The sequence below is a fragment of the Phragmites australis genome, chromosome 15 (assembly GCF_958298935.1).
Source record: "Phragmites australis chromosome 15, lpPhrAust1.1, whole genome shotgun sequence".
NCBI classification, from domain to species: Eukaryota; Viridiplantae; Streptophyta; class Magnoliopsida; order Poales; family Poaceae; genus Phragmites; species Phragmites australis.
Window position 1 is genome coordinate 10466428 of NC_084935.1, and position 13049 is coordinate 10479476.

The window sequence follows — 13049 nt, forward strand, 5'->3', positions numbered from 1 at the left end:
AAACATGGTCCGCCAAAGCGCTGAGACTCAAAGCCTCTTACACGTGGATAAAAATTGTATGAGTCATGATAAAATCCATGTTGGGCAAAGCCTCTAGAAGAAAACTGATGAGCGTCTAAGACTCATGGACGAGAGCGAGGAAAAAGCTCATGTACACCAATAGAGGGGTGAGGTACATGTCCCGGGTTCTCCACTCCCACTCACGCTGCTCATCTCTCCTACGACGAAAGCAAAACCTAACAAGGTGACCCTCTCTCTAGCAGTAAGTGCAGTGATAGTGTCTCTCGGGAACTCGACTACCGGTCACTCTAGGCTCTTTCACTGGGGCTCTCATCTTAGGTTGTGGATCTTTCTTGGGCTGTGGTGCTGGATTCTTCTTGGTAGGGTGTAGTGTGGGTTTCTTCTTGATGGGTTGTGGTGTGACATTAATTTTAGACTCCTCAGCTTCTAGGGTAGTAGGTGTGGTGAAAACAGTCTTAGTATCCCCATTGTAAGCAACCCTCTTAAATCCCAACCCAAGAGCCAAATCCGCCTTGTCACCACACATCTTGGTCTTGGCCAAGATCAAATTCATTTTTCTCTTATCCTCTGAGTTCTTCTCCACTACAGAAAAGAGATACTCATTCTCATCCAAGAGTTTTTGAACTTACCCTCTAACCCAGCTAAGCTTGTCTTGAAAGACTATGCAAGTAGAACAGTTTGGCTGCACATCCTTTGAACACCCAACACTCGTCAATCTAGATTCTAGCTCTTTAAGACACTTATCTTTCAGTTTAACATCCTTTGCAATCAAAGGGAAATTCTTGTAAGCATCTAAGAGAGTAGACCTAGACTCCTCCTCAAGGAGCTTCTTCTCGGCATTCTCAAGCTGACTGGTGACTTGAGCATGCACATTATGAAGCTCAGCAAGTTCAGCCATAACCAACAAACATCTCTCACACTCCTCATCATCAGACCTAGACATGAGCATCTCAAGCTCAGAAGATACAGACTCATACTTAGGTCAAAGCTCCTTTAACTCACGTACAACTTTCTTAAGTAACATATCAAACGAGAGCATCATTCAAGGTATCGATCTGGATGGAAAGCTGATCATAGAAAGATAATATCTCAAAGGGATCAAACTCGGGGTCACAATCATTGTTGTTGTCTGCCATGAAGCAGAGGCCAGTAAAGTCCTTGGCCTTTTTCTTTTGTTCACTTGCAGTTCCTCTTCCTCCGAGCTCTTCTCCTCGCTTGATGAGGTGTTGATGTCGCTAAGACCTGCCCGAACACCCTAGAAGCCGCATTGGCCATCTTCTTGGTCATCTTATCGTGGTTCTTCTTGAAGAAGGGATTCTTGTTGTTCTTCTTATGCTTTTTGTAGTCGTGATCACTGTCCTCCCTCTTCTTGAGCTTGGGGCAATCCGTCTTGAAGTGAGTGGTATCACCACACTCAAAACAAGCATAGGAGACCCCTCTCCTCCGGTCTCTCCTGTTGTTGTAGAAGAGGGTGAACTTCTTCATGATGAGAGAAGATCCTCATCTTCCAATGCATCCACCTGCTCCTCTATGATAAAAACAAAAAAAGAAAAAGCAAAACCACTCGGTGAGGTGTTAACACAAAAAGCTAGCTCCAGCTTGATTGCCACCATTTGGTCCGGAAACCAACACCACATTCTGAGACAGCGGGTTTTCGAGGTCAATCTGAGCCACCTTAGCTATCTCGATGGACTTGAGCTTGCTGAAGAGTTCACTACAAGCTAACTTGTCGTAACTTGGTGACTCTTCAACGCTCGAGATCTTCACTTCCCATATGCTATAGTCAAAAGCATAGAGAAGCTCAATTGCCCTCTCATGGTCAGAATAGGGAAAAATACCAGTGATCTAACGTTGCTCATAATTCCATCAAAATAAGCAAAAATAGCATCCAAAGATTCACTTAGCCCTTGCACAAATATTTGGTATTCTTGGTTGTAAGTGCTTTGGCGTCTAACCTTAATCTGATTAGTGCCCTCATGAAAGGCACTAAGAGTTAACCAGATGTTACGAGCAGTACGGAGGTATTGAACTCTGTCAAACTCATTACGCTCAGGCTAGCGAATAATATATTGCAAGCCTTGTTGTTGGCCTCGTATTGTTCAATCTGGTCGGAGAAGAATGAGCAACAGGAATCACATAGTTGGAGTCTACAATCTCTCATATTGTACTTCCTTAGCTTAGGAGATAAGCCTTCATGTGCACCTTCTAGTATGAAAAATCTCAACCATTGAAGAACGGAATTTTTCCACTTCTCTCTATTGTTGCCTACAGATCACAAAGCGGGTTAAGATCAACAAGTGATTAAACCAGCTTTGATACTAATTGTAGGAATGAGATTGGCGACTAGAGGGGGTGAGTAGGTGTCTCAACAAATTTCTTGCGAAATAGATGGCCTTCTCCTATTTGGATCACCCAACGCCCCTCAAAACTCAAGCGGAAGCAAAAATAGAGAGAAGTTTTAACAAGAGAAAATCGAGGCAACACGACTGCATAGATGATATATGTCGAATATCTAACTATGAGGTATATGCGCATAAGGAGTATATCATACATAGACAGGGTATATAAAAAGTATGTTTGGCAGCCCTAGATATCACAAAACTGAATCAGTAGTACCTGATACACTCGGAATCAAGGAAGTACATACCGAGAAGGATTAGATTGGTTACCCAAACCAATACGATATGTATCCAAAACAGGTATATCTACTTGGACGTCAAGGAAAACAACTCCCTATCGACTACGGCTGGATAGGAATCGGTACCTCACCCCTATATAAGGCGGAAAGGCTGGGGGGAGAGGACAACGATAACTAGACATGAACAAGGAACTACTAGCAACACGAAAGGCAACAACAGAGGAGTTACTCGATGACTTTAGGCCTATGATAGATTAGATCCAATCAACTCCCCGTAATAATCTTAGCCACCTTTCTTATACTCGAGATCATCAATACAAGGCAGCAACACTCCCACAGGACGTAGGGTATTACTCCAATCGGAGGCCCGAGCATGTATACATCATTTTGTCTCTCTTCTTGATTAATCCCTACTCTCGAAGGTACCCAGTCAATTTACAGACAAATTACTGGGAACTAATCTTCAATAGAATATAAACCATAGGTTCCATTTAAGATCAATCCGTTTGACTTAGCACTCGAAAGATCACAACTTGCAAAGAAACAAAAAAAGATGAACATCGAGCAACGAAACTCTCCAAGTTGATTGTCTAGAGCCAAGGGAATTCAAGACCCCATCATATAAGTGTGTGTATTTGAATTTTATACCTCTAGCAACAAGAAGAATGACCTCACAAGGTGCTGAAATTTCAAACCAAAAATCAAAACAAAAATCAAATTCAGAAACTGAAAACTTGCAACCTTGCAAGGGAACGAATAGAAGAAAACTAGAAGGAGGTGGGCACAATAACATGAAGAAAAATAAACTTTATTGCAGCAGAGATCAGCCTAATTTTAGGCAGATTACAAAGATTTTTCCTCAAAGCTCTCAACTAATACATAAGCTAAGCACTTATTTTTCTCTCATCGAAAACCTTAGTACAAGGCTCTGATATGGATGGCACAAGGGGCTCAAAATGGTTGGTTTCTCTCCTCCCATAGCCCTACCCCTCTATTTATAAGTCTAGAAAACTCGTCCCCTAAGTCTCCTAGCTTTTTCTCAAAATACCCCTCACTTGTAGTACACTCCTACCTACCACCGAGGGTATTTTGGTCTATTTTCTTCTCGATTCATCGGACAGTTGTGGCGCCTTTCATGACTTAGCTTTGCCTTGACATAATCCTCCAGTCCTCCTATGGTTTTAAGGCCAAACCATGAAACCCTAGCACGCTTCTCAAAGCATGACTTCCTACTTGCTTACACCTTAAGAATGCGCTCTGATGTCGACGCATGTACTTCGTCTTATGATCATGACTGTTGGCAAGTCTCTCTCATTCCCAATCCCCCAAGCCACCTTATCACTTGCATTGGCATCCCCTTCATTTGCCTTTGTCAACATGCCGTCTCCATCCGCCTTCCATGTTTTGCTTGACCTTCACGTGTTCAGCTAGGATCATCCTTGACTCTGTCTGACCTCTTTGATCATCTGGCACCAAGCACTCCGCTTGGCCCCGATCATCCCACCGTCGATCGCTAAGTTGTGTCCATCACCTGTACACCATAAGACAAGTAAACACATATCTTCAACTCTAATTCCAATTAGTCCATAATCAATATGCTCAAATGAAATCCCAAATCAATTCAAATCACATCAAAGCTCATGCAAAATCGAATATCATCAAACAAAATAAATACCAATGTCAATCACTCATCACAAGTAAAGCAAGGCACATTTCAACTTGGTTTCTCATCTTGCCTTTCCCTAGTCTCCAGCCCGACCGCTTTGTGTTGCTCGTGCTTCTCGTTCTTCCTGCTCACACCACCCTACCCCTGGGAATCTCTAGTCTCCACTCCCCGAATCCTGCTTTGCTCGATCGTCGTACAATGTGTCTATTCGCCCGCAACGTCCTCTCAATGATTTCATGAGCAAATTTGATGATGAGTTGTATAAAATTGTCGTATACGACTATCCTATTTGTATACGAATCCTCTAGAGTTTCCTATATTCTCAGAGCATACAATTATATCTAAGAAAGAAGTCTCTAAGCGTATGAAAACTGCACACATATTACAGAATATCCTTTAAATGAGGAAGTTTATCTCTAAGTTTAAGAATGACATAATCCTACTTGGAGAGGAGTCTAGATGCTACATGGCAACCCCCTTATATATACGGAGTCAGGGTACTCCACAGAGGATAGATCCATTCAAGTCATTCAAGCTTATTGAAACCTCAAGCTCTCAAATCTTCTGTACTTCCCATATGAAACAACAACTCGCTAAGACTATAAGCAAGGAGCCCTCAACTAGGTTTAAATCTATCTAGACTATCCAAGAGCCCCTTTGTAAACAGTCTCGAAGATCAATACAAGACAAACATGATATATAAATATTATCCTGAGAGAGCCCTGAACCTGTATAAACCTGTGTAAGTGGTGTGTGATTCGATACAGGGAGTATCCCCTACTTTATTCACGTATTCGTAAGAACAGCAGTTCATGAATCGTCGACAACTGGCACCATCCATGAGGATTATGACCAAAGATGCCAAATTTTTGCCATGAGTCATGTCGCTGACTTCACCCAAGACCGCATCGAAATTCGGCTACTCGGACGAGGAACCAACCCCATAACTCCCATGACTGGGTGCCAGAGGTATGGAATTGTACTTTGATGTATTGCTAATACTCAAAAGCTCGGGGGCTAGGGCAACCTTCCTCTCCCCGAGAAGAGAATGCCTACTATATGTTTTGCAGGTTGACTTCTTGGTTACGAACAACACGACTGAGTATGAAGGCTTGCTCACTAGTCTTTGAGTAGCTCCTGCACTCGACATCCATCGCCTCTTCATAAATTGAGATTCATATCTATGGTTATCAACGATTGGTGAACCGTCAATTTTACAAATTTTATAGAAATAATAGCGGATGCAGCAAGTAGACAAATCACAGAACACACAAAAGATTTTTATACAGGTTTAGACGTCCCTTAGGATAATTGCCTTATGTCTTGTTGGTCTTATATTATTCTTTGAGACTGTTATAACATTACCTCAGAACAACACATTAGTGAAGGGTGATAAACGTTATTAGTGATGGGTTCCACACCTGTCACTCTGAACGTGTCACTAATGATGACACATTAGTGATGGGTGCAGACCCATCACTAATGTCGGTCACCAGTGACAAGTCACAACTGAGACCCGTCACTAACATGTGTCTTGCCGTCGCTCCACACCAAGTCAGAGAGTCAACAAGTATGAGCCACCAAGTCTCACGATGTCAGTGAGTCACTAAAACTCTAAGGTGCCAACGCACCACTGGGTACAATATAGGATCACTCATTGATCCCCACTCTAGGTAGCAACACCTAGCAACAACTCTCTCTAGGCCTAATAGCACTAATCACTTTCTAATATTGTGTTTAATTGCCTTGTATGAACACTTTTAGCACTTTGATGGTTTGTATGTCTTCTCATGTGTATATGAGCTTCTCTGAACTCTAGCACACTCAAATGGCCAAGTGGTTGAGCTGTTGCTCCAACAGCTCAAACAGACTGTGGACATTGGATGATCCGGCGTTAACAACAGTACAAAAACTGGACCATCCGACGTGTACAACAGTAGTAACTAGCCGTTGGAATCCCACTCAAACTTATTCTGCACACCGGATGTTCCGGTGTAACATTGAACTCCATCACGAGACTATACGATGTGTAGACTTGAGCCAATTGAGTCACTTCTCACTGTGCATTTGTCCGATGTGTATAGTCCTCTGACCACCAGACCATCTGGTGTATACAACTCCTCTCTCCACTAAAAACCTTCTAGAAAAATACTCCGGCAAAGCCTCCGGTGTACACTCCTTCTGAGTACCGGACTATCCAGTGAATTCAAAACCATTCTTCTAAAAATTGCACTCTCCTGTGAAACACTCTGGTGTGCACATCCCCTTAACATCGGACCATCTGGTGTGTTCTTCAATTTTCTCTACTGAGTAAAAACACTCCAGTGTGAATTCTTACTGAACAACAGACCATCCGGTGTGTTATCCTTTCTGAGCACTGGACCATCCAATGTTAACAATTTTTGGTTAACTCATCCAATTCAAACTCTCTTGAGTTCGTTTTCGGTGGCTTCTTCATGTATTGCATCCATGAGACCTACTAAAACATATACTTGACAAACATGTTAGTCCTATTGACTATGTTATCATTAATAATCAAAATCATATACATGGCTTAAAAGGGCTATGTTCGCTACAATATTCCCATTTTTTATGATTGATGACAACAAGTGGTAAAACATACATGATTCCAAATGTGAAGTGCGCAAGAGCACAAAAACTGAATGACAACAATTGTAAGGAGCACAAAACCTTACCACTTTGCTTGGATGCATGATAAGAACAACCAATGATACCAATTTTAAGAAAAATAATGATACCAATTGAAAATGAACCACTAATATCAACTGAAGATGGATCAATTTAAGGGAAATATCCCATCTTGATCATACGTTGCTCGTACCTTCACTTTGTCCCCCTTTTGTTATGACTATCATAGAGACAATTTCCCCCCTTTCTCTGTCTCCACTATCTTCCTTGATCGGCCCATGCAAGAGCTTCTTGCTTTGTATGCTTCTTACCTTGATATCACTTGTAATCCTTCCATGCGCGCTTCTTGTATCGTGCTTCTCCCTTTGTCAACAATCTTTCATCATGCAACTTGAACTTGCTTTGGTCATCAAAGTTCTCCCCCTTTGTCAACAATCTCAAAAAGGCTACAAACACATGTTGAACTCAAGAGAAAACATTAGAACACATGAAAGATATCTTCATGAACCATGATCTAATAAAATGATACCTCTTGTAGGAATTCAATTGAAAGATATGATACCAATCGTAGGTATGCATACCGACTATAGAGATTCAATTGAAATAAGATATGTGGATACCATTTGAAATAAAAATACATGGATCACAATTCAAGAAAATCACATAATATGTATAAGCTCCCTCTATATGTGTGCATACATATGATGAGAATGAAACATATATAAAAACTAGACAATATGACAAGATAGGAAGTTTAAGCCACATTATGCATAGAGGTAGCTTAGAATATCAAATGAATTGACAATCATACCAATTGACGAATAAATATTGCATACCTCCGGGAATTTATAGATTACTCCATGAGACTATTAAAAATATCACTTGTAACACATGTTTATCTCAAAATCACAACCCATACGATATACTACCCTTAAATATGTCCATACAAGTATCTAATACTTGTGAGAGACATACACTTGTTATTGATAACAATGAGAAATTTATCCTATAGATTGGACTCATGACACATAAAGTATACCATTTGAAACAATATGCCATATAAAGAATCTAACTAATAAACCATGTAGGTTGCTCATGGGTTAGAGAAAAACACAAGCAACCTACCATATGAAAAACCTACACTAGGTATTGCAAAGAAAATAAAGTATGCATATGCAATCCTAAACAAGGCAGCTCTACTAGATGCAAAGAAAAAAGCATGAAAAAAATCTAGCTACCATTACCTCTTTTACATTTGGATGGGGAATTTGGGTACATGATGATCAAGGTCTTTATCAATGCATCAAATCTTGTATACTTGACTTCTTTGTTTGAAACTTCACTTCATCTTGTGAGTCAAGTCTCGAATCTCTGAGCCAACCTGTGGACTTAATTTTTGCCCTTCAATATTGCTAAGTCCTTCTTGAGCTTCTTCACTTTTTGCTTCAGCTCATCATTCTCTTATGCAATGAGATCATTACATGATTCTAAAATAATATTCTCAACACATGTCTCATTGAAAATGGGTGAGCTAGATAGATCAATTAAATCATCACAAGAAATAGAAGCATCTACCTTAGGATTGAAATTAAAGAGAGGTAGATTGCTTCAAAGAGTCCTTAGGTTGAGATTCAATGCTCTCAAGTTTTGCCTTAAGCTCTTCATGCTCCTTGTTTAGCAATTTAAATTTACTCACTAAATGTTTATAATTAGAAACAAAGGTAGCACGAATGCCGTTAGGGGTATTGAATTTTTTAAGTTCTTTAACTTGTTTCTTTAAGATCATTTGTTGCTAATTGATCAATTCAAGAAGTTCTTGATAGGTTGAATCATCATCGGACTCATCATCACTTACATCATTTTCTATACATTTGGTCATAATGCACTTGTGTGATGACGACTTGCGTGATGATGATCTTGAGAAAGAGCTTCTCTTGGAGGAGTGGAGAGTGAAGCTCTCATCACTTGAGCTTGAATCTTCATCTTCACTCACCCATCTTCCTATGCATGGAAATGCTTTGCCTCTTCCCCTTGTCTCCCTCTTGTTCTTGATTTTCTTCTCTTTCTTGATATGATCAATTGTGTGACCAAGTCTTTTATGGAGATTAGATGATTAATCTTGGCGTTGATCCTCTTGAGGTCATGTATTTCAATGAGGTTAGTCAAATATCATGGGCGTTGGTAAGATAATATACTCGATTGAATGAATCAATATTTAGAGATGATAAAAGGATACTCTTTGCTAATACATCGAATTGCCTCTCCTTATTTGTGAGACATTGCTTCATCCCCTCCTCGTTGACTCTCAAAACATCTAAACCTTTGGCTTGCAAATGACAAGTTATTATAATTTTCTAATAGGGGAAGTAAGTGCTTTTGGTATATTGTATTAATGTAACCCCGACGGGTTATTTGGAAAGAAAACTTAGAAATACAGTCAAAGATAATAAGATAAAAACTGTCGACCGACTATTATGAATTAGCCGACCGGTGTAAAAAAGAAGAATTGAACGCTCAAACTTCTCCTCTGGTCGTAGAAACTCTTTTTTTTTTTCCTGAAGTCTATTCCCGTGAGACCTTGCCTGGGCTTATCCAAATGTGCGCGGTAGGTAAAAGCACATGGATTGCAGCTTATCGCTGGTGTACCCGTCTTACGGGTACCAAACATTTAGTTTAGGGAAGACAAAAAAAAAACAAAGAGATTCAAGCAACCTTACGGAAAATATTAATATTTACTAGTGTAAACTTACTCTTAGTACTTACACGTAAGACTTTTAGAGTTGATCAACATTTCAAGAATTATTGAAGACTTATCCATCCTCCATTGCTAAGGGACCCAGGGCGAGTAGACTCAATCACCGTGTAGAAACCCTCCCACTTCTGAGATAGCTTGTTTCTATTATGTTGGCTCCGAACAGGTTGTAGAACTAGGTTCCCAGCTCGGAGGGTTCGTTGCTGGACGTCTTAGTCGTAGTAGCTCCGGAGGGATTTGATATTTGTCTGATCATATTAGCACTTGAGTCTATTCTTAGTTGAGATACCGAACAAGACGAAAAGGAACTTGAAGCCCCCGAGCGATGCCAGGAAGGGACCCTAGAATATCCAGACCCCAAGCCGCGAAAGGACACGACAAGAGAATCGTCTGTAGAGCATGAGCGGGTTAACGGATACGTCTGTTGTGAAATTGGCACTTGATGAATCTTTTTATCATCTAGTCGTATATGTATATATATGAATCCCCTAGGGTTTTCTAGATTCTCAGAGTATACGATTGTATTTGTGAAAGGAATTCACAAAGGTCTGAAAACTGCTTGTAGGTTTCAGAATATCTCTTAAACGAGGAAGTTTATCTCTAAGTTTAAGGATGATCGAATCCTACTCGAAGAAGAGTCTGGATACTACACGCGGAGTCAGGAGACCCCGCGGAGGACAAATCCATTCAAGTCCTTCAAGCCTATAGAAGTCTCAAGCTCTCGAGTCTTTTGTACTTACCATCTACATCAATAGCCCGCTGTGACTACGAACAAAGAGTCATCGACTAGATTTAGATCTATCTAGACTGGCTAAAACTCCTTTTTAAACAGTTTTAAAAGAACAATATAAGATAAATATGGTGTAGAAATATTATCATGAGGAATGCATGAACCTATATAAATCTATAATTCGGTATAGAAAATATCTCATTCTATATTTAGGAATTTGTAAGATGGACAGTTCACGAAACGTCGACAAAATTAAATACAGAGCAGCACGGACAGGTAGCTAGGCGCTACAGAACAAAGCGCTAGATATTTCGAATCATTCACAACGTTTCGCAGTCATTAAATACCAGAGAAACCATTACTCGTGACAACATGCCATGTCCGACCAGAACACGGCGAACATCCCCCGGCCATCACGGCGACGGCCCCTCTCCGCCGGGTGAGATCTCGAGCACGAGCTTCCGGAGCGCGGCGTACGACGATCCGCCCTCGGCCACGGCCTTCCGGCACGTGGCCTTCATCTCCAGGGCCTTCTCCCTCGCCTTGCTCCCCTTCGCCGTTTCGCCCATCAGGCCCCGCACCGCCTGCTCCAACTCGGCCGCTTCGACGAAGAAGTCCTCCTTGCTCCTGTCCATCTTCTTCAGCTGGACGGCGACACCCATGTCCGCGATGAGCTCGAACGCGTTCAGGTGCTGCTCGCCGTACAGCGGCCACGGCACCATCGGCACGCCGAACCACAAGCTCTCGAGGACCGAGTTCCAGCCGCAGTGGGTGACGAAGCCGCCGACGGCGGGGTGGGCCAGGACCTCCTTTTGCGGCGACCACGATGGCCACACGAGCCCGCGCCCCTCGGTCCTCTTCAGGAACCCCGAGGGGAGCGTCGCGTCCAGGTCGGCGTCCGTCGGGTAGCTCGACCCGGCGGCCGGTGGGCCCCGCAGCACCCAAAGGAAGCGATGGCCGCTGCGCTCTAGGCCAGCGGCGATCTCCTCGACCTGAGCCCTGTCGAGGAATCCGATGCTTCCGAAACAGAGGAACACCACTGAAGCTGACGGCTGCGAGTGGAGCCACTGGACGCATTCGTGCGGCTCCTCACGCGCGCCGAACCAGATCACCGGGCCGATGGCATGGACTACCGGAGCGGGGCGGCCCAGCACGCAGCGGCCGTCTGCGATCGCGGTGAGAACCCCGCGCTCGAGCTCGACGGAAGAGTTCACGATGATGCCGCTCGCGTCCATGAAGCGGCGCCCGTAGTACTCGAAGCACTGGATGTTGTTAGTCTTCTTGCTGGCCAAGCACGCCGGCATGTAAGACGACGGCACCGGCGGCAGCCCGGGAACGTGCACCGTGCCTTCCATCTCCCTGAAACTGACGGTGAGTTGCTCACGGAGAGTCGGGAGACACAGCATGAGCGCGAGGAACGCGCCGGTGGAGGCGAAGTACACGTAGCGCGGCACGGCGAGCTTGCGGGCCACGTCGAGCAGGGGCGTGCAGAAAAGGTCGACGACGATCGCGGCCACCGGGGACGCCAAGCCGGCTATGGCCTCCGCGACGTGAGGCGCATGGAGTTGGATGTACCTAAAGTTAAACTCCTCGGGGGCTTTGCAGTCGGTAGGCGGCTCGATGGCGGGAAGACGGAGGAAGCGGATGTCAAGGCCGGACGCCGCCTCCCGGCGTACGTGGTCCTCGACCTCGGACGCCTTCGCTGCTGACGGAGCCTGCATGACCAGCACGGTCAAAGAGAGGGCGCCGCCGCTGCTGGCAAGCATCCGCTTGCCGGCCTCAATCATGGACATGAAGTGGCCGGACCCCCAGCACGGAAGGAAGACGATGGTTGCGGCAGCCATTGATCATGGACTAGAATTTTGGCCAACAGCGTGCTCTCTGCTGGCCGGAAATGGTTGCGGTGCAAAAGAAACAGAGAAGAGTGGCCTTGTTTTATGCGAACAAGAGACGATAATTCGACTATAGAAGATATTAGTGACTGTTGTTTTGGTCGATGGTACCAGATGGCTTTGATTGGCATCATGCACAACGACACCGGCCAATAATAATGGCTTTGAATTTTCACTATAGTAGTGTGGTGAACATTTACCACTTTCATCTTACTAACACTTTATCCATATATTGGCCATGGATCTAATTTAAGGGTTATTTTTTTTATTTATAGGAGAGACTTGATCCAAACTGCCTTGCCGCATACCTAAACAAATTAGTGATATAAACTAGTAAAGGATCATCAATATATATTTATTGGAGGAAAAGCCATCCAAATATTAAGATTTTAGTTTATTCTCTCAGAATACCATCTTTTTTTTGTGCTCATTTTCTTATACAAGTTGGAGCATATGGTCCAGGTGCAAATACACTAATTCCTTTGTCTTAATGCTAGTTTGGAGCAAACTAAATTCGTTTGAACATTTGGTTCTTGCACCGACAGAAAAGAGGGCAGCTTGGGTCGTGCTGTGAAAATTCTGTCCATTCATTGTTGTGGCTCCAACCATGCTTAGGATGCCGTGTTACATCCCCCGAAATATCAATTCTAGGGAAAACAACAATGGTTTTTCCTAGACGCAGCTAGCTCTTTTGCTATCGG

General features: G+C 43.2%; 1 protein-coding gene across 1 annotated transcript; it reads right to left on the reverse strand.

Moving 5' to 3' along the window:
* Window positions 1-10653: 10653 nt before the first annotated feature.
* On the reverse strand, window positions 10654-12315 carry LOC133893558 (anthocyanidin 3-O-glucosyltransferase 2-like). The gene has a single exon (XM_062334613.1). The coding sequence runs from the start codon at window positions 12298-12300 to the stop codon at window positions 10870-10872; it is 1431 nt and encodes a 476-aa protein (XP_062190597.1). The 5' UTR covers window positions 12301-12315; the 3' UTR covers window positions 10654-10869.
* Window positions 12316-13049: the final 734 nt, after the last annotated feature.